General features: G+C 35.1%; 1 protein-coding gene across 4 annotated transcripts; it reads left to right on the top strand.

Moving 5' to 3' along the window:
• Window positions 1-127: 127 nt before the first annotated feature.
• On the top strand, window positions 128-24,810 carry RluA-1 (RluA pseudouridine synthase 1). 4 transcript variants are annotated; one of them, XM_068295549.1, is made up of 11 exons: window positions 128-342; window positions 10,997-11,868; window positions 21,085-21,177; window positions 21,302-21,389; window positions 21,454-21,676; window positions 22,313-22,400; window positions 22,571-22,791; window positions 22,854-23,044; window positions 23,104-23,331; window positions 23,403-23,731; window positions 23,797-24,810. In XM_068295549.1, the coding sequence occupies exons 2-11, from the start codon at window positions 11,071-11,073 to the stop codon at window positions 23,869-23,871; spliced, it is 2,334 nt and encodes a 777-aa protein (XP_068151650.1). In that variant the 5' UTR covers window positions 128-342; window positions 10,997-11,070; the 3' UTR covers window positions 23,872-24,810. The 4 variants fall into 4 exon arrangements, with proteins under 4 accessions (XP_068151650.1, XP_068151648.1, XP_068151649.1 ...); XM_068295547.1 differs by having other exon boundaries at window positions 10,951-11,868; XM_068295548.1 differs by having other exon boundaries at window positions 128-600; window positions 10,951-11,868.
• Window positions 24,811-27,546: the final 2,736 nt, after the last annotated feature.

Raw genomic sequence — 27,546 nt, 5'->3', positions numbered from 1 at the left:
ACTGTGCGTCTTTGTATGAGCCAACTTGTTGTTTGCCAACATGTTTGGAGTCCATTTGGTTTCTTTTTGGCGAGCCATGGGGGGATTCCGTTAATTTTGAACATTGTCTGGCAGTTTGTAACGGATTTTCATGGCGTAATGACACACCTGCGGATAGTTTTTCCAATTAATTTAAAGCGCTTTCCTTAAAGTGTTTCGGTGTGCCACACAAACAAACAAACAAACAAACAAACAAACAACAACAACAACGTTGAATGACTCCCCCCCGTGTGTATGTGTGTGTGTGTCAGAGTGTTTGTGTGATGATTGACTAGCAAATTTTGTGGCTTAGATTTTGTTAAGGTAATGCGAGGGAGTCAGTGCGCGCGGATGCAACGCCAAACATTAATTGAAAAAATAAAAAAAAAAAAGAGATTTTACTTTTTTTTTTTAAATTGATTTTCGCGCGGTGTTAAAACAACTGAAACTTTGTTAACAAAAATAAAAAAGTACTTGGCTCAAATGACAAGGAAATGTTTCAACCAAATATTTGATGACGATTGCCCATTAACTAGAAGTGGATCAATTTGAATACAATTTCATTTGCAAAGTATTCATATGGTATTCAAGGAGGCCCAAAAAAAAGGAGAAAAAGATACTCAATAGATAGTTTAGCCATAGCAAACGCTGTTTTTTTATGCAGGTCCTTTCAATTAATGCCATTTAATATGCAGGACATGAGGCAATACACAATATACTTATACAAGTTTCCTATTATCCAGCCATGTACGTGTATTGAATTGCGAATGGCAATTGCTTTGACAACTTTGACAAGAGCTAAAAAGAGAAAAGGAGCAGAAAAAAAAAAAACGAAATTCCCGCACTTTTATTTCACTTTGAATGTTATCGAACCAATCAATTTGTGTTTATATCGTTCTATTTTATGGTGAAACATACATCTGACTGACTGACTGACCTCAGAAGAAGCCAGAAGACTAGAAAATATTTATGTGGCTCTTCAATTAGAACAAAACAGAAACGAAATTGGTTATAATCATTCGTTAGGTGCAATATAAAAGTCATTACTTTGATTTACACGAGTGTGTGTGTGTGTGCGTGTAAGAGTTTGAGTGTTTTTGTTGCCTAGTCTAGGGGGCATAAAGTCTCTTTGATTGCGATTAACATGACCATAAATCTACATACACATATTCAACATTGGTATTTTGGGTATAAGTTTTCAAACCAAAACCAAAAATTTTCTCCTCAAGATAATGTTTCCTTTTCTTGTCGCTTGTGAATTTTGGCAAAAGATGCCAAAGAGACACACACATACGGACAGAAGAACCCAAAACTTGGTCCACTCTTTACGTACGCAAATAGTTTTTGTTTTAGAAAATTGAAATTCTTTGTTCAACAGACATATTTGTTGGCATGAGTTAGTTAAATGTGACGTTTGAAATATTTCAAGTAAATAATTTCTGTGGCCCAAGCAAAACTCTAAGGCCAAAAGTGTTCGACAAGCACTGACACCTTTGACATTAAATTATCTCTTCTACAGTGGCAGCTGTTCTTACTTAATATTTCATTTTGACTCTACAAATACACGCACGAATGAACGGATATACATATATGCATATATCATCTCTTGAAATGCACTATTTTTGAGAACTTCAGAAGTAAATAGAAAATCTTAGAAGGTGTTTGATGTCAACCTATTTACTTGAATCATAAATTCCGGCGGTTAAGGCCGCCGCCATGGGCATGTGTTTTTCTTTTGTTATTTTCATTTTCTCGATGGTCCGCATGGTATATGTATGTATGTAGTTTTATACATAAGTTTCTATTTAAGAAATTTGTTTTTCCCTTTTCTTTTCATATAATTTATAATATATATATAAATATAGTTATGTAGTTATGTAAGCGTTGTGCTTGCAAAAATCTATTAAAACCGCTCGTAAAACAGAACGCAAAGTTGAATGATAAAATGGCATCAAGACAAAAGAGAAACGATGACAAAACATGACTAGAGCAACATACATACATATGTATGTACATTATATATATGTATACATTGTATGTATGTATGTATGTATGTGTTTCTACATTCTTATAGTAGATATTGAAGAACTAAAAATTTCAAATAATTTTTTTCTTCGGCTATTTCTCATTCGCTAGAAAGCCTAGTAATACATTAGACTTATTTTAGCACAAAGCCCCCGAAAAAAAGTAAATAAGTTCACACACGGACAAAACACACTCAGTCCCATACATCAACCCACATCCATACATACACACATACAGACACACATAATCATATTGTCGCAGAAGATAGCAGCGGACAAATGCGTTTAAAAAATGGGAGGGTGGGGCGGGGGGATGAGAAAATTGCAGTGGTGCAAGGGAATGGTCTTGATCTGTGTTGAGCTCCACGTTTCCTCGGTATATTAGCTCTACATTGTGCATACAAACAAACATTTAAACAATTGTATTTACACTGGAAAAAACAATTCCCAATTCAACCCTAAAAAAGGATTACCAGAAAGTTAATAATCTGAAGTTTTAATGAGTTGTCTTTAAAAATTTAACTCAGAACTATCCCTAGTTGGTATTGAACAGTTTAGTTCGTTTCTGTGTTTAAAATATACAATGATCTATACATATTCTATACCTGTTCTAACTAGTTGGACCTTAGAAGCAAACAACAACAGAAAACTAAAGAATCCAAATTTTTAATAAATTAAAAATTTTTCTTAGAACTATTTTTAGTTGAAAGATTTTACTTCATATTTAATTTGAAATATATTCGAGTAGAGGTTTATTAGAGACTAAACTTATGCATAAGAATATTCGCTGCAGCGCAGGCAGCGAGAATAAGAACGTAAAGCAGAAATGAAAGAATGTCCGTTACAATTCACAGATCGGATCATTCTAGAATAATATGAAAGAGATAGACATACTGCGGTGGTTATATACATATTTTAACACTCCTTCTCAACGCGAAGTCTATCTTGTACAAAAATTATTATAATCCCAACATTTCTGTAAACTTTACATGTTTGACCTTACATAAGTTCTTTGTTAATATATCTGAGGTCATACTATCTGTGGGAATGTATTTGATATCTATTACATTTTCTTTATACATTTCCCTTACAAAATGATATTTTATTTCAATATGCTTGCTACGTGAATGAAATTTAGCATCTTTAGCAAGACATTGTGCGCTCTGGTTGTCACTATAAATTATCAGCTTCGCCATCGGCCCGAATCCCATCTCGTTGATCAGCTTTCTGATGTATATCGCTTCTTTGGCTGCTGTAGAAAGTGCTACGTACTCGGCCTCCGTGCTACTGAGGGCAACCAGATTTTGCTTCTTTGATTCCCATGACACCGCCGCTCCAGCAATAAGGAATGACCAACCAGTGAACGACTTCCGATCGTTGCAATCGCCAGCCCAGTCCGCATCAACAAAACAGTGGATAGGAACACCAGTTTTGCTATAATGGAGTCTCACATCTGAGGTACCTCTTAGATATCTCAATACCCTCTTGGCTGCAACCTCATGTTCCTTGTGCGGATCTGAATTTCTCTGCGCCAATTTAGCCACAGAGTGTATTATATCTGGCCGTGTAGTCAACGCCAAATACAATAACGAACCAATGAGTGATTGATAGCGTGTCTTGTCCACCTGACCGCAATCATCGCTATCGCACTTCGTCTGGAACCCAACCTCTAGAGGAGTCGCGTTCGGCTTGCAGTCCTGCATACCATATTCATGCAACAAGCCTTCGATGTACTGCTTGTGGCCTATGGAGACATTGCCAGTCTTGCCATCTCGCTCGATTTCCATCCCCAAAAAATGATGGAGTTCACCGCCGTCGACCACATCAAATTCGTTTGATATGAGCTGCTTTATGTAGGCCACGTCGTCTTTTCTGGTACATGCAAGTATAAAATCGTCAACATATACAACAATAATAGATAAATACCCATTGACTTTGCTCGTGTATATACACGGTTCGCTTGCACACGGAACGAAACCAATCTTCAAAAGAACGCTATCCAACTTTTGGTTCCACTCACGCCCACTCTGTTTCAAGCCGTACAACGATTTATGTAGCTTGAGTACACGCTTGGGATGATCAGTATCGACAAAACCTTCAGGTTGTCGCATATAAACGTCATCTTGTAGCTCACTATTGAGGTATGCTGCAGAGACATCCATCTGGTGCAAGTGCATCTCGTGCTCCACCGCCAACGCAATCACCAGTCTGATTGAGGAATAACGTGCAACCGGGGAAAAAGTTTCCTTGTAGTTAATTCCATATTGTTGACCACACCCTTTTTGCGACCAATCTTGCCTTGAAGCGCTGAACTTTGCCACTCTCATCTCGTTTGGTGGTAAAAACCCATTTACAACCGATAACCTTTTTGTTTGCAGGAAGATCAACCAAACTCCATGTCCTAATGTTTTCTAGGTTGTCATACTCCTTCTGCATTGCTGATTTCCAGTTTTCCGACTGCTCTGACTTAAATGCCTCATTTATACAGGTAGGAACAATGACGTCTTTCGCATCTAGTACATTCAGCATATTGTACTCTCTTCGTGGACGACCAGCACGCCCAGTGCGAACAATCTTTGGTCTCCCTGGCCCTCTTCGGGTATATGGTTGCTCCTCCTCAGCATTTTCTTCGTCACCACTTTGCTCATCAACAATTGGAATTTGCTGCTCCACAGATTTTTCTTGGATTTCATCATTATGCTCGCAATCAAGTTTTTCACTTGGCTGAAAGATTACCACATCTGACTCACATGATGATTCTCGACCGTGCTCCAACTCTTTCATGAACTTGTGCTCCAAAAACACGACATCTCGGGATACTACTACGGTCCTTTTGACAGGGTTGTAAAGACGATAAGCCTTGGCAGTCTCGGAGTAACCTACCAAAATATGCTGCTTCCCTTTCGCTGAAAACTTGTTCTTATGAGTTTTATCTAAAACAATAGCTTTCATACCAAATACTTTAAGATGAGATACGCTTGGCTTTTTCCCATACCAAACCTCGTATGGAGTATTGTCAGGCAAAGTTGCAGTTTCTGCTCTGTTCCGTAAATATGCAGCCGTCATTATCGCCTCTCCCCAAAAGGATTCGCCAACTCCAGCATGCACTATCATGCTTCGCGCCATCTCCACCAAGGTTCTATTTGCGCGCTCCGCCACACCATTTTGTTGTGGAGTGTGGGGAACAGTGAGTTGTCTTTTTATTCCATGACTCGATAAGAACTGTTCAAATACATCGCTCAGGTACTCGCGACCGTTGTCGCTTCGTATGGCTTTTATACGCTTACCCGTCTGATTTTCTGCTAGAATTTTGAAATCTTGGAATTTCTGGAAAATATCGCTCTTATTCTTTAACATGTATACCGATACATAACGCGATTTATCGTCTATGAAAGTTGCAAAATAGCGCGCACCACCTTGTGACGCTGTACGCATAGGTCCACAAATGTCTGTATGAATCAAGCCCAACAATTCCTTTGAGCGACTTTCCGAAAACTTCGGAAACTTCTTAACGCAAATTTTACTTTTTGCACACGTTTCACATACAAGGTCATTTGTACTACACACTCTAGCATTGAGACCATAGACCATATCCTGCTTAATCATTTTGTTCAAACTATCGAAATTTAAATGTCCGAATCGATCATGCCATTTCACCAGCTGATTTACATTTGCTTCTGCAGCAAAAACTGTTTTTGTTTTACTTTCAAACAAAAACAAACCGTTGTGTTTTTCTGCGATCATTAAATCACGATTGTTACTGTCTTTAACGAACACTTTGTTTTTGACAAAAATTACTCTTAAGCCATTTTCTGTTGCTTTTGATACCGAAATAAAGTTACATTGTAAGTCTTTTACATATAGCACGTCAACCAACTCGATCGTGATATTTTTGCATATTAGTTCCACTGTACCGCAACCTTCGGCTTCTATATAACTGTCGCCTGCTAACTTGATTTTCTCTTTGTGCTCACGCATACTCGTGAACATTGATTTGTCCGCACACAAATGAGCTGTAGCCCCGCTGTCTACACACCACGCATTTTTCGACAAACCGATTCGTGTTCCAGAAGTAGAGAGCACCGAAAAAGATTTTTTACTGTTCTTTTCGCTCGCGTTGTCTTTTCTCTCTTTCGAACTACACTTCGACGCGAAATGCCCGCGACGACCGCACAACCAACATTCAATGTTTTTTGGTTCTCTCATTGCTTTGTTCTTTTTACCGTTTTCTTGACGCGACGAATACATTTTATTCTCACTTTTCTCGGCTACTTCGCCAATCTTGCGTTTCTCTCCCTCTTCAAGCAATTTAATTTTTAGAGCGCTTAGCGATGGCAACGAGTCTCGCGTTTCTATGGCAACTACAAAATTTTCGAAATCATCACTTAAACTTGCCAACAAAATTATAACGAGCATTTCATCAGGCACTTGTTCCTGAATTTCACTTAACTTTTCTACGACATTAGAAAAATTATTCAAATGCTCTCGAATACTGTCTGTAGCCAACATTTTAGAATACAACAATTGCTTAAACAACTGTATTTTTCTAGCCGGACCGGAGGGCATGTGAATCGCGGACAACTTTGCCCATGCCTCGTTCGCGGTTTTACAATGTTTTATACCGTTGATCTGCGACGGACTTACGCACAACAAAATACTTGCGAGGGCTTTCTCGTCTTTACTGTCAAACAACTCCTTTTGTTCAGCCGTATCAGACGCCACTTTTTTTAACCGACCACATGTCACCGACCACAAATCAGAATGAATCAACAGACTTTTCATCTGTACTGACCATACACTATAATTTTCACCATCTAGTTTTTCGATTGAAAATTGTGTACTCATCTTGAACAAATTAGTTAATCACAAACTTTAATTAACAAAACGAATCTCTTACAAGTCTTTCCGACTAACCCGCACAGTTTTACTTTCTGCTGCCTGGGCCCATAACCTATTCGAGTAGAGGTTTATTAGAGACTAAACTTATGCATAAGAATATTCGCTGCAGCGCAGGCAGCGAGAATAAGAACGTAAAGCAGAAATGAAAGAATGTCCGTTACAATTCACAGATCGGATCATTCTAGAATAATATGAAAGAGATAGACATACTGCGGTGGTTATATACATATTTTAACAAAATACATACTTTTATGCCTTGAAATCTAAATCTAAATATCCCTAGAGAATCGATAGTTTAAATCTTTTCTAAAAAGCTCTACAATCAAAAATTTTTTGTCATTGTCTTTTAAAATTTTCTTTAAAGTGTCCTACACATTTGAATTTGAATAGTTTTATTTCGTTAACCTGTTCATTAAAGTTGATTTCATTAATTAATAGAAAATATTTCAACTTTTAAAGATTTGTATGAAATGTTTATGAAAGTTTCATCCAGAACTATGCCCAACTGAAGATGCTGTTAAAGAACTTTGTACTGGAAATACCTTTAAATACTTTTCAATACCCTTTCTGCTGTCATACATATATAAATACCAAAATAACTAACCCTATGTGGTTCTAAAGGATTATTTCGTTTTCTCAAAAATGTATATATGTATATAATTTTTCTTAGAATAATCCACAAATTGTATTCCAATCAGTCACATGAGAATATTTTGTCACTTAATGTACAATTTTTCATATTCCATACCTTTTGAGATTCTCAAAGACATCGACAATTGGAAATATTATGACATTGCCGTCTCAAATTTTTCTTAGAACTGTCTTACTTATAGGTATTTTGACAGTTGTGCCCTTCAGAACTATTATTACATGGTTCTTAAAGTTTGAAAAGCAAAAACAATTGAAATTTATAGGAAATTGTTATTACATTTGTATATTCCGAGAAGTATCGGAAATGGGTATTAAAAGTTTCCAAATGGCCACAAATGTGCGGCATTTACAAAGTAATATTATAGCATTAAAAAAAGGGGTACTTTTTATTGATTTTTCTTTGAGTGTATGTGCATAGATAGACGGACAGACAAATACATAGATATATGTACATGTGTCTAGATTCATAGATATCCAAACACCGACACCTTTTTATGTGTCATGAGCGATATAATTCTAATGAGATTCCTTCGCTTCAATATTAGAAGAAACAGAAGCACTTTCCGCCGATGTCATAACGAAATATGTGACGTATTTTCTGATTCCCAGTTGTGTTTTTCCTAATGCTCCTCGTGTCGTTGTAGTTTTTCCCTCTGCTGGCGGCATTCACATTCCACAATGGCATAATCTTTGTTTTGCTTAGATCAGCGTTATTTTTTTGTTTCTTTCGTGTCTTTTTGGCAAAGATCAGAACAAGAGGAACAGGCTACTGTCGCGTGTAAAGAACACGTCAACGAGGCTATCTCTCTCGATATATATAAATATATATACATATGTATGTAGGTATATGTAGGCATATTGACGTTTGTTCGTCAGGAGGAGTCGCGCAGACCAAATGCCTGTCCGGATTTTAGCATATACATATATGTATGTATGTACGTGCCTCAATCTATATCTCAATCAAATTCAATATAGGCGACCGCATGCATAGAACAATATTTTCAAACGAATTATACTCATTCCATGTTTACTTTGCCGACATAGTCCATCAACCAAAAAACATAGAATGGAATAGAATAGTAAAGTAAAGACTATCAGACGTCAGACGTCAATTGTATGCGGGGCTAAGCAAGGGGCTAAGGAATATACACGCATTCGAATATCCATTTAAAATCCATTACGCTATATTTAGCGGCTGTCTTGCACATTGCTCCATTTCTCTGCCCCGTGATAGACAATATTTTGAAATATGTAGATAAAAACGAAAGAAAAAACAAGAAGAAAAATATGAAAAGTGCAAAAGCTTTTGTCAACACCGGTTTTTGGGTTGTTGTTACATATGTACATACCTCTGCCTACATCTAATACATTAGAAGTAAATGCTTATATACCCACCTAGAAATATTTATGTACATACACACTCAGGTATGTGTGTGTGTGTGCGAATGGGGGTATTAAAGGTAGCTTTTTGACGCCACATTGCTAACAGAAACAACAAATTAACGTACAGGTCTGAATCAATAGGTGTTCCATAGTTGTTGCTGTTGTTGTTCTCTTTGTATCGCAATATGTATATGCATACATATGCACACATATGTAAATACCAAGTTATAATTGCTAATAATCAACGCACAGTATACTAAATTGTTAGGTAAAAAAACACACACAACAAAAAATAACTTCCCAAGAGGATCTTATACCAACTGGCCACACGGAACTATCGAGCAATCGAAAAATAATCAAATTAAGTTATTGGAAATAGATATTTTTTAATTTTTGAATATTAAACAAGTATCACTTTTTTTGGTTTTTAGAAATATTTAAAACCAAGTAAAAGGATTAAAAGATACATTGCCTTATTTAGTTGTAATTCGCAACTAGTTTTAGCTTTGAAGATTCTGAAACGATTTACAGGCTTTAGAAGAAAAAGTATAAAGAAGACCATCCATTAATGGATTCTTCAATATTTCAATCAGTTAAAAGGATTAAAAGATACATTTGAGGTGAATTCAAAAATTTACCCATCATTTTGTTATGAAATGAAACTTTGATCGCTTCATTTAGTTGTAATTCTCAACTAGATTTAGCTTTGAAGATTCTGAAACGCTTAACAGGCTTTAACAAAGTCTGCTAAGGATAAAACTTGGTTCTTAAAGTAACGAAAACATTCTCAACTTAATCCTCCATAGATTTCTGACATAAGAAACTAAAGAAATCTTGAATGCAAAGATTACAATAAAATGCGAGAATTGAGTCTTGGGAATAGTCTGAATAAGAAGACCTTCCAATAATGGATTCTTGGAGAATACTTAAACAATTATCAATATCAATATCCAAGATCAATTCCAACATTTATTTCAGTTCGGAAAATGTATTTTTGAAATTGGTCAAGAAAATTAGTTTTTCACAATATGCAATGTATTTAATTTCAAATTTGAGGATCAATATATTCCATAAAATAAAATTTTAATGTTTTGCAGTTAAAGTGCACTCAAAAAAATCATCAAATTGTTAATTAACATTGAAAATTTGCAATCTATGAAAATTGCTAATGAGCAATTTGATTATAATTGGTTTCTAATTTTATATTTTAAGGGGCTATATATGTATTTGATATATGTATATGTATTTATATGGAATAGCTTTATAATTCTTTAAGTAAGTGCTTAAAGGGGAAAAATGTTTCGAAATTGTTTAAAAATCCATTTGAATTTGTTTAAAGATTCAGTTTTGTTTCGTTTACAGTTTTTTTTTTTTTCTTCTCAGATATTTGTATTTAATTTCAAAATATTTACTATAAAACCAGTCTGCCTTAATCAAATAAACATTGTTGCTTTTTTTTTTTTTTTGGGCAAATTGGAAAATAAGAGAAATTTTGTGGGAGTCTCGTTTAGAGAATTGGTAGAGTGCGCACTTTACATCTTTCACTATGGCCGGAAGGCCCTTCATTTGATGGCCAAGAGACCATTATATAAAGTCGTTCAATGTGATAGGTATGTGGCCCATAGTAGCCCATAGTAGCCCATAGTGCATTGAAAATGGAATCGCAATAATTTGTAAACAGCTAAGGCAAACATACAACCTGCTTGGCGGCCAAAGTAAATTCGGTTTTCAATTTTAGATAAAAGCGTCGAAAGTGATAGCTGGCCAAATGAATGGTGGGTGGGGAGGGGTGCAGATAGGCGGAATATATCTTACAAGCCCATAGATATATATACATATACATACATATGTATGTATAGTTAATGTGGAAGCTTTATGGACTGATCGTTTCCTTTGACTTTGAGCGATAAATGTAAACAAAATGAATGTGTTGAAAATAAACTTTTATTATAATGCCCATTTGTTTCTCTTCTAGTGAGTGTGTGTGTGTGTGTAAGAGTGTGAGTAAAGACATTGCTCAGGTGAATCCAGTTCAAAGTGTGATATCACATACAAGAAAAGTCAAAATAATAATATCAAACAAAGTTAAGAAACAATGCAACAAAACTCAGCCGCATCGTGTGCTTGGTATCTGCCATGGTCACTGGCGGCCCAGCAGCACCAGCATCAGCACAAGCTGATAACCATGCCTTTTGCGGATAAATTGGGTGAGGCGGCGCCGCCAGGTGGCATATTCGCGGCCCATCCGCAGATGCAACAACAACAGCATTCGCCAAATACGGCTGCAGCACCGCCGGCGAATTTCCAGCAACCAGTATTGCATCCCAGTGCTGGAGCGGGTGCCCATTTTCCCATCGGTTCGGCCTACAGTTTCGCACCACCACCACCTCAGCTACTTAATGCCGCCACCCAGGCGGCGAACTATCCAATGTTTTCCCCATTGCCATTGAATGCCTACTATCCGGGAGCCACTGCCACAGCTGGACACACGCACACGCATACGCCGGCTGCTGCTGCATTTGGAGGAATTCCTGTGGCCCACCAGCAGGCTCTGTTGGCAGCGGCAGTGGCTGCTTCAGCCGGATCCGCTGGCTCCGGACCCGGACCTGCTGCTACGCATCCCGCTCTGCAGCAGCAGACCTCACAAGTGCCTGTGCCGATGCCTGTTCCCAGCGTTGTCCAACGACCATCACCGCCAGCATGCGCTTTGGTTCAGTCGCTAAATTGCATGCCTCAAGAACTCCAACATCTATCGTCCATTAATCTCAGTTTGAGTGGTGTAATGGCCAACCTGGGAAACCACAATCCCGCCGCAGCTGCCGCTGCCGCCGCTGCTGCCGGTCTAACACCAATCAAAGTGTTGCCAAATACCGCATTGCCGATTAATCGAAAGGTAAGTGCTTGTTCAATTCTCTTTCAAGTTAATTGCTAGCAGTCGTAGGTACCTGAAAAGTGCATTAAAATCAGGGCAACTTTTATTATTTAAATTGCATAAGCTTTAATCTCAATATTCAATGTAATTTCCATTAAGTTAGATACTCTTTGCAATCAAAAAACCTCGTGGCCAAGAGTGAAGTTGTAAACCTGAAGTAAAAGACAAGAAGAATCACTGGGGAAACCTTCAATATATTCCTATTAGATGATGCCCATCAAACAAATTAAACTCTAAAATCTCGGTATCCATTAGAGCTAGAGACATCTCCACAATGGCAATGAATAGTTTGATATGATGTTACAATGATATAGTGCTATAGAATATCGAACTTGCTATACCAATCTAAAGATCTTCAAAGTTGTATGAAAACTAAAAGGATATTAGCAGAGAATGTTTCAGAAAGAACAAAATGGGTAGCCAATAACTTCGACTCTAATGATCAAGCTTAATTTCTTTTAATCAAATATCATTTATTTTGCTACAAAGTTATATGGAGGTTTATGTTAGTGAAGTGTTTTGCACTTTAAATGGCCGACAGGTACGCCAAAGTGCACCAAGTCCTGATTATAATGAGCAATAAGCCATTTCATAGATATTTGTTATGTTTTTTACTTGGTGAAGTCTATACGAATGTCAAAATGACATTTATTTAGATACTAGAAACTTATCTAGGAAGTTTGATTAAACTACTTATTCAATTTATTCCATTTAAACTATTGAAAATGCTTTTTATTTCACAATTTTTGTGAAAATAATAGTCAAAGTTACTTTTAATTCATAGAAAATTTATAAAAGTCCATAGGATTACAATTTTAAGACATTCATTGAACTGGTTTAGAAAATATTCAACTTTAGCTAAGAATGTTACGGGGCGGGGCAAGGTATATACTTGTTAAAATGCCATGATTTCCGACATTTTTTTTGGGAAGTCATTAATTGTATTAAGGAAAAGTCAAATGGCTAAGTAGATAGATATCAAAACCGCTTTCCAGGCTACAAATTTCCTTTTCAGGGTGGGGCAAGTGTCTTCCCCCTTTGATATGGCGGAATCTAAGTACAGTGTATGTACTTTATAGCACTTGTTACTTATAGTCATAAGCCTTACATAGTTATTCCAACACCTGGAGGTAGTGGTGAAGCACTTGCTTATATGTATATACATACATACATACATACATATGTACATACGCCAAGGTCATCGAGTCACAATTGATGTCAGTAGCTAAGTGAGACCCAGCCGTTGTGTTTGCTATGAACTGACCCGAGCTCTTCAAGTATAAACATATTGTATATACATAGATCTATCTGTAGGTACAATTTATTTACTAAGACGTAGGCACGGCGCTTGATTAAATAGAGAAACAACAAATAAAGTACATTAATGTTTTCCCACACAAAGAAAAATCTTCAACATTTATACACTACTCCACAACAAGTTGAACAATTGTATATTAACTATGAATAGATGAATGCAAACAAGTAAAATTAGATACTTAGTATGTTCAAGTTGGTCTCGAACCCACATACAAGAATAGATACGATTTGGGAAATGTTTCTAAAATGATTTATAGCTGCAGAAATCAACAGGTTTAGGAAATATTATGATAGATAAATAGAGGACAAAAATAGAGTCAGTACTTAAAAAATCATCAAAATATGATATCGAATTTTTTGTGGTCTTTAAATGGACTTCATTTTGACAGCTGTTCCAGAACCTTTAGTGATATATACAGCTGCTTTTATAGGTAAATTTTTTAGGACATTCGATCTAGAACCAAATTACAAAGGTTGAATTAGTGATGACACATTTATACACAATAATCGATTATTGAGTTTATTGGTATCGAAAAATGATCAATTAAAAGATCGAAAATGTAAGAGAAGTTTACGTTAAATTCCTTTGCCTCGCCTTCTGGGAGAAAGTTGTAAGAAAATTTATTATTATACAATTCCAATTTATCCAAATTTTAATCAATCATTTGATTAATCGATTATTTCTAAAGAGCATACAAAAGTTAACTTGGCTTGAGATCATGTAACTATTGACTTTGATTGTTGAGTCGTGGAATAAGTTGATGAGGGAATCAACTTAAATTGCTAGATTACCAGATGTCTGAGCAACACACTTAAGATAATAAATAGAATTTTTAGATTTTCAGTTGCTTGTTGAAAAGCACTTGGACAATGTGCAACTTTGCTTTATTCATCGATTTGTTTGTCGATTTTATAAGTATGTACATATATAAGACATATGTACATGCATACATACATATGTATGTACATAAATGGGTATAAATGTGTGTTCTTGAATACACGTTGAATTTAATTAATGGTCTTCCTTTAGAGAATTACGTAATTAAATAAACTCCACCTTCATCTTACGGCATTGACAATTAGAAAATGAAATTAATTGCATGGGATATATGCACTTAGTTTCTTCTTTGCAAAAACAATCAAATAGATATAGGACATCAAGAATAATTGAACGTAAGCTATTTAATAAATTTTAATAAATTGTGTTAAAAATTGGACTATACTAAAACATAAGAAAACGGCTTTAGTTACCATTAGAAACTGCATTAGAAATTTCTTTAGTTTTTCTTCGTCTTTCAGTTTGTTGCTGTGTATAGTTAGCTTTTAGTTCTCTTAGTTAGTTGTCTTTTAGTTTTTATGTGCATTTAAGTTTGTTTTTGATCTGAGAAACACATTGAACTATAACATATAAAAATCAGTTAAGAAAAATGCATTTCAATCTTATTGGGAAATGATTAGATAGAAAAGAAGGGAAAGAGGACTAAAGGCCTAGTTAGCTACAAGTAAGAGAAAATAGAGTACATTTGCCAGTTTTTGATTGGCTAATAATAAATCTCTATACTTCTGCATGTGATTTTTGACCAAATGTGTGTGAAAAAGAAGTTTTAAATAGATCTTAATGGCCAACAAGTGGGAGTATATCTCCATATCTCTCTATATTACCACATTCAAACTCTTTGGCATAGCCCAAATCAGATTTGGTTGATATATAATTACAGATAGATCTTTTGGAATCAATATATTGGTTAAATAATCTTTGCACTTAATTTTCAACTCTCCATTTATCAGTTATTGGACCTAACACCTAATATTTTAACCATATGTTTATAACCAACACAGAATATTCGCATATGTAAATAAAAACAAAATGTGAGGTATATTTTGTTTAAAAACATTGCGTATTCAGACTAGCACAACATGCGAACAATTGTGTTTGATTTTATGTCAGTTTGGCAGACTTTTGAAGATTTTTTTTTTTATTTTATATGATTTAACTTAACGACTGCATGGGTAATAATGGGCCACTGCATCATGAAAACTGGCTGCGGCTAATTATTTTGTTGATATTACCACATTCACTTTTACTACATATGCTCGTATGTATGTATGTATCTATGTATATGTATAGTAATTAAAATTAAGCAACATGAACTGACTGATTGAAGTGGTTACGAATTGAAAACAATTTAAACCAAAAAATTAAAAAAAACAGTCATATCAAATCGATGAATGGTTTTTTTTTCAAAACGACTTGCAAAACGATTTTATAGATATTTTGTGTACTTATGGATACTTGGCGATTTCTAAATGAGGGTCTTGAAGAGACCTTTCAGATTTTCCGCATCGCTACCGATGTTGCTTATTGCCCGGTTTGCTTTTGCAGTGACTTAATTTTGAAACTCGATGCCAGCGCGAGGTGGGGAGACGGACAAGCGGCTCGATTTAAGTTGGAGTTGGTCAAGGTTTCGGTTATACTAGCTGGTTAGGTAGCCACGCGATGTTTGTCTATTGTTTACAGCATTCATTATGAACATATATACGAATATAGAGAGAGAGAGAGAGAGAGAGACAGACATATATAAGTGTAATTTACACAGACAACCAGTTATAGCTTCATATTTATGGGCTCTCCAACTGGTAGTGTGTGTGGATTTGCCCATGAAAATAACGTAAACTTAAACCAAAGATATTGTACTTATTAAAGACGTATCAGTGGCTTCTTCAAATGATGCAAGCCATAGTTAACAATTACCAATTTGGTTTAGAAATAATTTATTGCGCCATCTTCTGCTTAACAAGTTGTGGCAACAACAAACAAACCAAAAATAAGCGTTAGCAGCTTTCCTTTCTTAGTACGCAGGTTGAGAACTGGAATTTAGATCATTTAACCATAGTTGATAAGTGGGACCGTTATTAGCCAACAACTTGAGCCTGTTAACCCGTATTGGCCACAGGCCATGCGACAGCTTCTGGTGCATTGCACTTTACTATTAATGCGGTCGTCGTCGTCAACTATTTGGAGAGAGACACACAGACAGTCTGCTGACTGGGCTCTGTGATCTCTCAAGTTTGTTTGCCTCATTCTTAAATTGATTTTCCTCATCATTTGCTGTTTTCTTCAAAAGAAAGAGAAAAGCACTAAATATAAATGAGATGGAAATAATATAAAAGAAACTAACACTCTATTATGAATGTTCTTGAAAATTGTTAATTAACAAAATTGTGGGCAGTAGTCACGTGCTGGCTTCCAGAATCGTTCCGGCAATATATATGTATCTATATATACACTGACACTGGCACTGTCTCATTTAATAGCACCTCAAAGCGAATAAGAAGACGAACGCGCTAACCAACCAAAGTGGCGAACAGTCGATGAAAGCGTGTGTCGCATGGCTGTTGTACTTTAGCCCCCCTGAAATCGTGCTCCCTCCTCCACAACCTCCTCCTCCTCCTCAGTCTGCTGCTGCTCCCACAGGTAGTCGCTGTGGCCCGAACAGCCTTGGTGTGGGTGTAGGCCATAAATATTGCGGTGGCCCGGTCGGTGGGTCGACGCTGACGCTGATGCTGATGCTGATGATTCCTGGTACAAAGCCAGCCCCAAGCAGCCGGCATTCGCTTGGAACAATATCAAAAAATTAGCCATTATATAGTTAGATATGCATACATACATGTATCTATATATACATTTATTCTTATGAATAGATATATGTATGTAACTACAAACATATATGTACATATATACAAGCATGTGCTTATGCATATGTATATTCTTGGATAACAATTCTAAGCTACAGTGTCTACATAAAGTCTTTGTACTATATTCAAATTCAAAGCAACAAACAAAACTACAAACATTCTTGAAGGGTGGAACTCCAAGAAGAGGGTATAATAAAATGGAACAGATCTTTGTAATGCATAAGGGATGTATGTAGGTACATTTCTTCCTAAGCCTATTGGATACACATTTCCATTTTAGTTACCATTTCTTTTTGAACTTATTTTACATATGTACCTTTCTCCACATTGACACAACTTTTCAATAAATCAATTTATCCAAGATGTTTATAGACAAAAGTCAAGAGCTTCTTTTGCAACTTCGATATTGATTTTTTTCTTACGCAATATTAGGACAGAAACTTGTCCTCCTTGAAATATCTCAAACAGATACATATAGTATTTCAGGCGATTTCAATGTTAAAGGATAAAAGTTCACAATAAAAATCCATTAAACTACTTCATAGATTTGGCTTTATTTAATATCAAAGCTTATGTATAAGATATATCTTATAGTTCCCTTACATATGTATTTGAAAGATTGTATGCTACTTTCTGACTTATAGTCTTATTGGATTCTTTTAAGATCCTTATGCCACGCCAAAGGAGCAGATATTTAAGAGGGTGTCGTCCCTGCTGTAATATGTCTTTTTTCAATTATAAGAAATCCCAAGATATATCATCCTCAGATTTCATTATATTTGTGTACATTAAAAAACTTCTTCATCTTTCGACTAAAGTAAATGTTGGACATCTTCTGAAGCTTAACATTCGATTGTACATCTTTCAAGGAGATGGATCATAAAATCATAATCATATTTTCATATTAAAGTTAAATGGAAAAGGGGGTTTGACTAAAAATTTAATGCATTTATATTTGTGTGACACAAGAAAGTAGAAAAAAAGTAATAAAGAATTCTACAAATTGTAAGAACTCTTTAAAATTTATATATGTCTAAATCAAACAATCCTAGAGAAAGGTTTGCTAATATTTCCAAAAGGTATAAAAACTTCGTTAACTTTATTTGATATTTGTGTTTGACAACGCCAAGTACCAAAATTGATCGCCTAAGTGCAGTGAGAAAAGTGAAAGGAGCTTTGTTTGTAATTCGATATAAAACTATTATATATTGGATTACTTACAATAAAGTGAGTAAGTGGGCTAAGCGATTTGAATGACTCTTAAAAGATATTTCCTAAGTTTTTTATTCGTCTATTTGATTATTGAATGTAATGCAATTCGTTTTGCTTTGAAGCTATTGAAAAACAATTTGCTTGGATGACTTTTAATGCATTTCGCTTGGTACATTTCTTAAGTAATTATGCTGAACGAAAATATTATGATAGACTGTATACACACACAGATTGCATGTGTGTGTGTCACGAAGATCGCTGGCAACAGGTCTCCGTTGCTGAACGATTCAATTAATTTATCAATTCTGTTTATATGCACATCTCACGGATGAGTAGAGCCAACAACATGAGTGGGAAGCGTTGAATGAAATCATTCATATTTTTATACCATACACCCATAGGGTGAAATGGTATATTAAAGTCGCCAAAATGTATGTAACAGCCAGAAGGAAGCTTCTCCGACCCTATAAAGTATATATATTCTTGATCAGGATCAACAGCCGAGTCGATCTAGCCATGTCCGTCTGTCCGTCCGTCCGTCCGTCCGTCCGTCCGTCCGTCCGTCCGTCCGTCCGTCCGTCCGTCCGTCCGTCCGTCCGTCCGTCTGTATGAACACGCAGATCTCGGAGACTATAAGAGCTAGAGCCACCAAATTTGGTATGTATACTCGTGTAGTATGCACATGTTCAGCATTAATTGGAATTTCGGCCACGCCCCCTTACGCCCCCAGGAATCACATAAAACTGTTTTTCTTAAAAAGTATGACAGCTAGAGACATCAAATTTAGTTTGTATACCCGATTAGTTAGTGCGCAGAAATTAACTGTTCAAACTTTTTGCCACGCCCCCTTACGCCCCCAGGAATCACACAAAACTGTTTTTCTTAAAAAGTATAATAGCTAGAGACATCAAATTTGGTTTATATGCTCGGTTAGTTAGCGCGCAGAAACTAATTGTTTAAACTTTTTGCCACGCCCCCTTCCGCCCCCGGAATTTACATAAAAGTGATTTCCTTAAAAACTATGATAGCTACCGACATCAAATTTAGTATGTAGACTAGCTTAATAGACGCGCAGATATTGGCTATTTAAACATTTTGCCACGCCCACTTCCGCCCCCGTAAATTAAACAAAACTGATTTTATCAAAAACTAACAAAGCTAAAGTCACCAAATTTAGTATGTATACTGGCATAGTATGCGCAGAGAATTTAGATATTTTCACATTTTGCCACGCCCACTTCCGCCTCCGTAATTTAGAAAAAACCGATTTCCTCCTGTGTTTTTTTTGACTATCGCATTCCAATTCGGCAGACTAATTATTCTTATCTATTTCTATCAAACTACCAAATTTTAATGAAATCGGACTAGAAACATGCAAAATATGAGTATAAACGTATTTTACTACGCGGTCCACAAGGCCAGAATTGGACGTTGGCTAGTAGCGGCGCTAGAGTGCTCGTGTGTTTGTAGAGTGAGCGAGATAGCACATAGTATAAGACATGTAAAAACAATTTAATAGACATACATTTGGTCTTCGAAATTTGAAATATTTGTTTCACCAGGTGTATGGTATACCCAAGTCGACGAGTCGACTTACTTGCTTCATTTGTAATACAAATTATAATTGATCAATCGATCACACCCACACACACACACACACCCAGAGGAAACTCCAAGTTCACGTTTCTGTGTAATGGATTTAGTGGAAGGCCTCACGTGATCTGTTCATCTTAATTATGTAACATCCAGATGTGGTTTTTTTTTCTTTTGTTCTTCATTTTGTTCTTTTATATATGTATAGCTATGTATATTGTATATATTTACTTAGTGCTAGTACATATAGTATTGTAGTCTTCATAATGATATCATGGCTAAATTTAAAACAGACTATAGAAACAGAATCGGAGACTTTTCGAGTGCGTCTTTTGTGCTTGTGTATGCGTCCGAATCTTTTGTAAATATGAGAATGCACCTAACAACATATATATATATATATGTACGATCATATATGTATAAATGGATATTCTTACCTAAATATATACATACATACATATGTATGTATGTATGTATAGTATGTACATATGAGATGCTTTGTAACTGTAAAATTGCTGCTCAAGGGAAATTGACCGACAGGCCGTGTCGACGGTCGACGGTCGTCATCTCATCTCATCTCCCGTGGCCCGTACTCATGGCCCTCCCGCACCGTCCGCGGTCTCTTTAAAAAGCATAGGAGGCAGGCATGCAGCATGTTTCCATCATTAGTTGGGCGCAATGCCAACGAAAGCACAGACAAAAGTCGCCAGCCAGCCAATAGTCAGATCCCAACCAGCAGCGACACCATCCGTCCGTATATACATTCATAACTACATATGTATGTATGTGTATGTATTTACATTCTACACGTTTATATACAATTGTATATATGTCCACATTATCTTGATCACCATTGTTAGTACAACGGATTTTTCGAGGGGAATATATATACATACATATATAAATTTATATGTAAATGTCGCAAACTATGCAAATCAAATTAAATAATCAAAAATAAACACATATGCATGTCAAATGTTTTAAGGACAGATCATAAACAAAGAGTTTACTTCTTGATTTCTTACTAGTCCATTGCATAACCTAATCAAAAGAACCTGAAGATCCTTCCTGGAACCCCTAGTCTTTATAAGCAATGAGATATTTTGCATTCTTGAGTTCAAAAAGTACAGAGAAACCACTTGAAAAGGAATTTTACCTAATTTATAGCAATCGAAATAAAGATCGCAATCGATCGATAGATATATAAATTTATGGACTCTAGTATATTTAGGGTATTTCATATTCGACCCCTCTGGCAAGCATCGAAAATTATTACTTTGATGATATTCTAATGACAAAGAATATTATAGTCATTAGTAATAATGTATTTATCATTCTTTCGTTTTTATTTATTTTTAGCTCTCATCACCAATTGATGCAGAAAAATTGAAATCAAAAGTACCAGAGAAACGTAAAACTGAGGACAGTGATCAGCTAAAGGATCTGAAAAAGGTAAATGGAAAAAAACCTAGCAGTAAACAATATTAACTATTAATAACTATTATTTTTAATAACTGGCTAATGAACTAGAAGTATTTCAACAACAGATTGCTTTAATAAACTTTATGTCTTCTAGGCTAAACTTGAAACTAAAGCCTTGAAGGCTAAAAGACCGGGATTCACCGATGAAAGATATCAAGAGACTTCCTATTATATGGAAAATGGCAAGTTATAAACTTTATTTTCCATAAATTGTTAAAGTAATTAAATTTATATATATATTGACAGGTCTTCGAAAAGTCTATCCGTATTATTTTACTTTCACAACCTTTACAAAAGGTCGTTGGGTTGGTGAGAAAATCCTCGACATATTCTCAAGAGAATTTCGGGCTCATCCGGCTGAGGAGTACGAACGTTGCATACAGACAGGCACTTTGACTGTTAATTTTGAAAAAGTTCCCATTGACTATCGGCTAAAGCACAACGATTTGCTGGCTAATATTGTGCACAGGTAATATATATTTTTGATACATAAACCTATTACTAACCACTGTAAACTAAGCATAACATAAAACTAAAAATTCAAGTTTGAAAGAAGTATAAACAATTTGAGATACAAAGATCATTCTATTATCAGTTTCTATATATCTAATGTCGTATTTCATTTATTATAATTATAATATTTGATGTCAAAATTCAAGTATCTTCATTTAATATCATCATCATGTTAATGTTTATAGATCTGTTCTCGTTTTCGAATCATTTTTGAACATAAATTAAAACGTTTTCATAATAAACAATTTGAAATTTACAACTTTTTAAAACTTTAATTAACATATAATAATTTTATAAACGATTTATGAGAATTTAACATCTTGTACAATATATTTTTCATGACCCCATAAATATACCTATATATACCCTAACAATTTATCAACTATAAAGTTATAGATAGAGTTAGATAACGTCGTATTCACTGTCCCATTAATTTCTCTATTATAAATGATTGCCATACTAATTTAGTAACTTCAAAGTTGGAAAACAAATTGTGATATATTAATTTAGTCAAAATATGTAACATGACATTTAAAGCGCCTAATGTTATTTTATATCTGACTAACGAGCGCATTCATAAATATCTTTACAGACACGAAGTACCCGTAACTTGTCAACCAATCACAATTGTGCATATGGACGAAGACATTGTGGTTGTAAATAAGCCGGCATCTATACCCGTAAGTGGCTTTAACGACCGCCATAAAATAGTTCTAAGAACCATGCATATACATAATTATAAAGAACCTCTGAAATGGAGAGTAATACATATTCTTCTGTTGTACAAATGATTGGTGAAAAGTTTGTTGAAGTTTCCTGCTACATTCTGCATTGTATGTCATCTCTTTAGGTTCATCCGTGTGGTCGTTATAGACACAATACAGTAGTCTTTATACTTGCCAAAGAGTTCAACCTCAAGAATCTAAGAACCATCCATCGACTTGATCGTCTGACATCGGGACTATTGCTATTTGGACGAAGTCCCAAGAAGGCACGTCAAATGGAGCAACAGATACGCAATAGACAAGTGGAAAAGGAGTATATCTGCCGTGTTGAGGGAATTTTCCCAGAGTAAGTTCCAATGGCTCTCCATTATAACCCTTTTCTGATGACTCTCCTTGTTAACCTTCTAGTGGCATAGTCGAGTGCAAAGAGCCCATTGAGGTGGTCAGCTATAAAATTGGTGTTTGCAAAGTTTCACCCAGAGGCAAGGATTGTACCACGACGTTCCAAAAGCTCTCACAGAATGGCAAAACTAGTGTGGTACTTTGTAAGCCACTTACTGGACGTATGCATCAGATACGAGTACATTTGCAATATCTGGGTAAGATCTAAATAACAGAAAATTGAAATCAGTTAAGTAATAAATTTTATATGCCACAGGCTATCCTATACTGAATGATCCGCTGTATAATCATGAGGTATTTGGCCCATTAAAAGGACGATCTGGTGATATTGGTGGCAAGACCGATGACGAGTTAATACGCGATCTCATTAATATACATAATGCTGAAAATTGGTTGGGCATTGATTGTGATTCCGATATTTCACTATTCAAGAATACTAAAGACGAAACAGATCGTGAGAGTCTAAGCAGTGATCAGACATCAGGTTGGTTACCCTAAATTGATTAGGCCAAGGAAAGAGGATGGGAGAGTAAAGCATATTGCTATTTCTTTTAGCCATACATCAAAGTGATGACGATGGGGGTATTAACTCTCGTGAAACTACTCCGCCGTGCTTAGAGAGTATACAGCAACAGACAACAAGTAGTGTTAAGCAACATCTGGAACATCCCAATACCATCAGATCCCAAATAGAGTACTCATCTACATCGGATGATGCGATTTCTCCTGAATCTCATAACTGCAACAATGTAGAAGACTCCATTGATGTGGGCTTGAAATCGGACAAAATAACTATCGATAAGCATTGTTATGAATGTAAAGTTCACTATCGCGATCCAAAGGCCAAGGATCTAGTAATGTATCTGCATGCCTGGAAATATAAGGTAAGTCAAAAGCACTTCTTGTCTTCTCCCTTCGGAAACTGATTAGAGAACATTGTCTTTTCCAGGGTCCTGGCTGGGAGTATGAAACTGAATTGCCGAGTTGGGGACGCACAGATTGGCAGGATATGGAATCAGCTTAAGCTTAAGCGTGTTAATAGAAATTAGACAAAATACTAAATAGTACATGTAGCTTTCTTGCCGCAAAACTGGCCTTACTCCTAATGTTACTTCAAACTCATACGTACATGTATACAAGGGCGGATTAATGGCGCCCCTAAAGTGTGCAAAGGTCATGGATTGAAAATGGAATTGTTAAAGACAATTCAACACGCCTAGATCCGCCTTTGATCATATTATAAACCTAAACCTAAGACGTTGACAACACCTCGATTAAGAGGCCAGAAGACATACATGCAATAAATAGTCGACCAAGTTAGAAACGAAGACAAAACTGACCAAAACTTCTTAAAATATTTTCAAATATATATACATACATATATTCTAAGTCAATGAAAATTCTAAATATCATAGAAAATTGTGCCTTTACGATGGGGATCTAAAATACATATACTACAACAAGAATACATTGAATGAACATTTCAGTATGTTTTGTATTTTTATGACTTGGAATTAAAAACAAAACAAATACACAAAATTAGGGTATCTAATATACGATTAATAATAAAGCATTTCAAAATAAACTACTACAAGGTCAGGACCAAAACCCAAAAACTAAACCAAAACAACCAATCAAATATTGTACAATAAGAGCTGAAAAGACATGCAACTTCAAAACGTTCAATATAAAAAGTTTAGATACATTTATACATACATACATACATACATACATACATACATACATCATACATTATATTGATCACAATGGCAAAATGCAATTATGTACTTAGTGTGTAATCGGGTGAAAGGCAATATAAGATTATAACAAAATGTTGCATTGACCATTTTATACATACACACACACACACACATACATACAAATTGTGTATATGTGTATGTATATCAACTATTTATAAGCATAAAGCAATATAACATAGTAAATTGAATAAAATTTTACAAATGTTTCTAAAAAAAACAATGCATTAAAGTTTATCTCTCTTTTGGTTATAAAATGTATAAATAAAACCAAACTTTTAGCTCTTTTTTTTCTTATATTATAAAGTTTACACTTTAAATTGTTATATTTTTAAGGTTCGTCCTTAAACACTAAACGTTTTCAGGTCTTTCTTTGCAACCACTTTTATCAACTTGTTGTTATGACTTAGGCTTATTTCAATATTAATAAATACCAAATATTTTGATCTTTTCTTTTCAAGTCACAGGAAAAAAGGACGAATTTCATTATGTGGTCAAAAGGACTTGAAGAACTCCCTCTATGAAAAACTTTTGTGAATATTTTAGAAGAGTTTCAAATATATAAATGAAGTTTGATCTAAAAACCTTTTGTACCTGAAGTCTTCAAGCCTCCACGACCACGATTGCAAACCCTTGTTAGATGGACTATCCATTAAGTTAACTGAAAAGTATTTCCGCCGTTTTGAATGATTCAAATGAGGAAAACAGTTCTAAAATATGAAATGTTAATATAAACTCAAGAACAATAAACTTTTCAATAACAGCCATCTCCTGTAGATCCTACTACTCTACACCCTTTACTCAGCTTTCTGTTATCTGCTACAAGGTGATTAATGTCCAAGTCCAGTTGACTTTCAGGACATCACTGAAAAGGATTAAGTCGCATGGTTTAAGTGCAATCTGCCACTTTATGGTTAAAGTGGACTTTTATGTGCTTAATTCAGCGCCAACTCATAACTCTAGAATTTATTTAGCACGTGACCCGACCACAGTCAACTGCAGTGTTAAGGGAAAACTTAAGTAGATCCTGGTGGCCACATTGTATTCACTTTGCTGAGTGAAAAGATAGAGTAAACTTCTTCTTCTTTGGTATAGGGTGTAATTAAAGTCGTCACACACGGACCACATGGAATTGGTGGTATAATTTTTATTGCCATCTCGCTTCACTATGCTGTATCTGCTTGTCTCACTCTTCTAATTACACATGGCATTGCATAATTCAGTACACTTACCTGCAATGAGGTTTGCCAAGTTCTTGTCTGGACATTACTTTTAAATTTATCGTGTTTCATTTTGTGCCATGTATTTTTAATTTTACTTGTACCAACAAAAATACGAAAAAACCAAAGAGAAAATTTACAAAATTGCCTACATCTTGGCACAGCCATGGCCAAAATAAATACATAAGTGGGTCTACACTGATTAAGAGTGTGCCAATTTATATTGAACTGAATCTGTCTGGTTATCATAGTCTCTAAATGAGTTTTAAAACAGAAAGTAAGTAAATTCAATGACATTTAATGTAGAAAAATTGATTAAAATTTATTCGCTGACACTTTTTGTGTATACACTATGCTTCCTGCAGATCGAAGGAAGTATTCACTGTACATACGTAATAGATCTGCAAACTGGAGAAGGTCTGAGCCAACCATTTTACCATTTAACTTAAGCCTGACAGCTTCAAAATTTGTTAAGGGAAAGATCTGTGATCACTCTTCGCCAATTCGATAAATTTCAATACAAACTTCCAAGTGTCCTAAATGTAAATGCACTTGAAAAATCATAGGCAACATTTTGGAATCTGATTGTGAGTAAAAGTTGATTAAAAATTCAGACAAATAAAATATATTTTCTAACCTGTTAATAACTTTTGATAATTTAATGTGCCAGTCACAAGGATTTATGACCATATAATATTTATCTATAATATTTTAAGAACAAAGGAATTTCTGTAAAATTTATAATGTCAACAAAAGTTTTATATTTCACAAAGAAATAAGTATAAACATAGATATATAAATACCAATTTATATTTCTTTTTTTTTGCAACAGTCCCCACCAAATAGAAGGTGTAAAATTTCTGATCTACTTTTTTTTCTTAAAGAAAATTGATGTGAGCAACACCTTTTTCTCAACGACAAACTTATATAGATACATTTAACTAGCTAGTTTTATCCCTATCCCTAATAAATATAGTACGCCTAATAAATTCACATATTAGTTTCGAAAGTTGAAGTGGCAGACGAAATGAAAAAAGTTTCCATATTACTGTGGGGCTGCATACATTCACTTTCCCCCCCATTTCAATGTTTATATGTATGTATGTACAGTTGTGTGTGTGTTTGAGTGTAGATTTTTATACCCTTGCCATTGAGGCAGCAAATAATTGAAAGTGTATATACATACCTACATATATATTCTTGATCATCGTGATGAGCAAAACTCAAAATGGACATTTTCATCTTTGTCTTCTTACAAATTCTTTCGTATGTACTTAAAAATTCTGAATAACTCCAAAACTTTGGGCTAAATATCTGTTCTGTCATCTGAAAATCAACTGGAACAAAAATTCTTAAAAATTGATTAGTTTCTTTAAATGGATTTAATGTTTCTGAAAATCCTGCCATGTTGGTAACGGGATGATACGAGTTCCAAAAAGGAATGTCTCAATTGTCGCTCTAAATGAAGTAGAAGTAAATATCATATATTCTCTTTATGTTTTTTTTTTAATTTAGCCAACCTGGATTACAATTTCAAAGTTGATATTACACCTTCAATCCGAAATCTATTTTTCAAGGAATAAAAAACATATTTGAATGCGATTATAAGGCAATCATTTGATGTTAGAGACACTTTCATATAAGTGGAAGTAAAATATTGAAATTCAGGTTTCTAATCAACAAAAAAGTCAAAACCAAGTAAATGGGAAATTTTTAAAGAGT

Source organism: Drosophila tropicalis, unplaced genomic scaffold, assembly GCF_018151085.1.
Source record: "Drosophila tropicalis isolate 14030-0801.00 unplaced genomic scaffold, ASM1815108v1 contig_845, whole genome shotgun sequence".
NCBI lineage: Eukaryota > Metazoa > Arthropoda > Insecta > Diptera > Drosophilidae > Drosophila > Drosophila tropicalis.
Note: the sequence above shows the minus strand (reverse complement) of the source record. Positions and strands in the feature narration are given on the sequence as shown.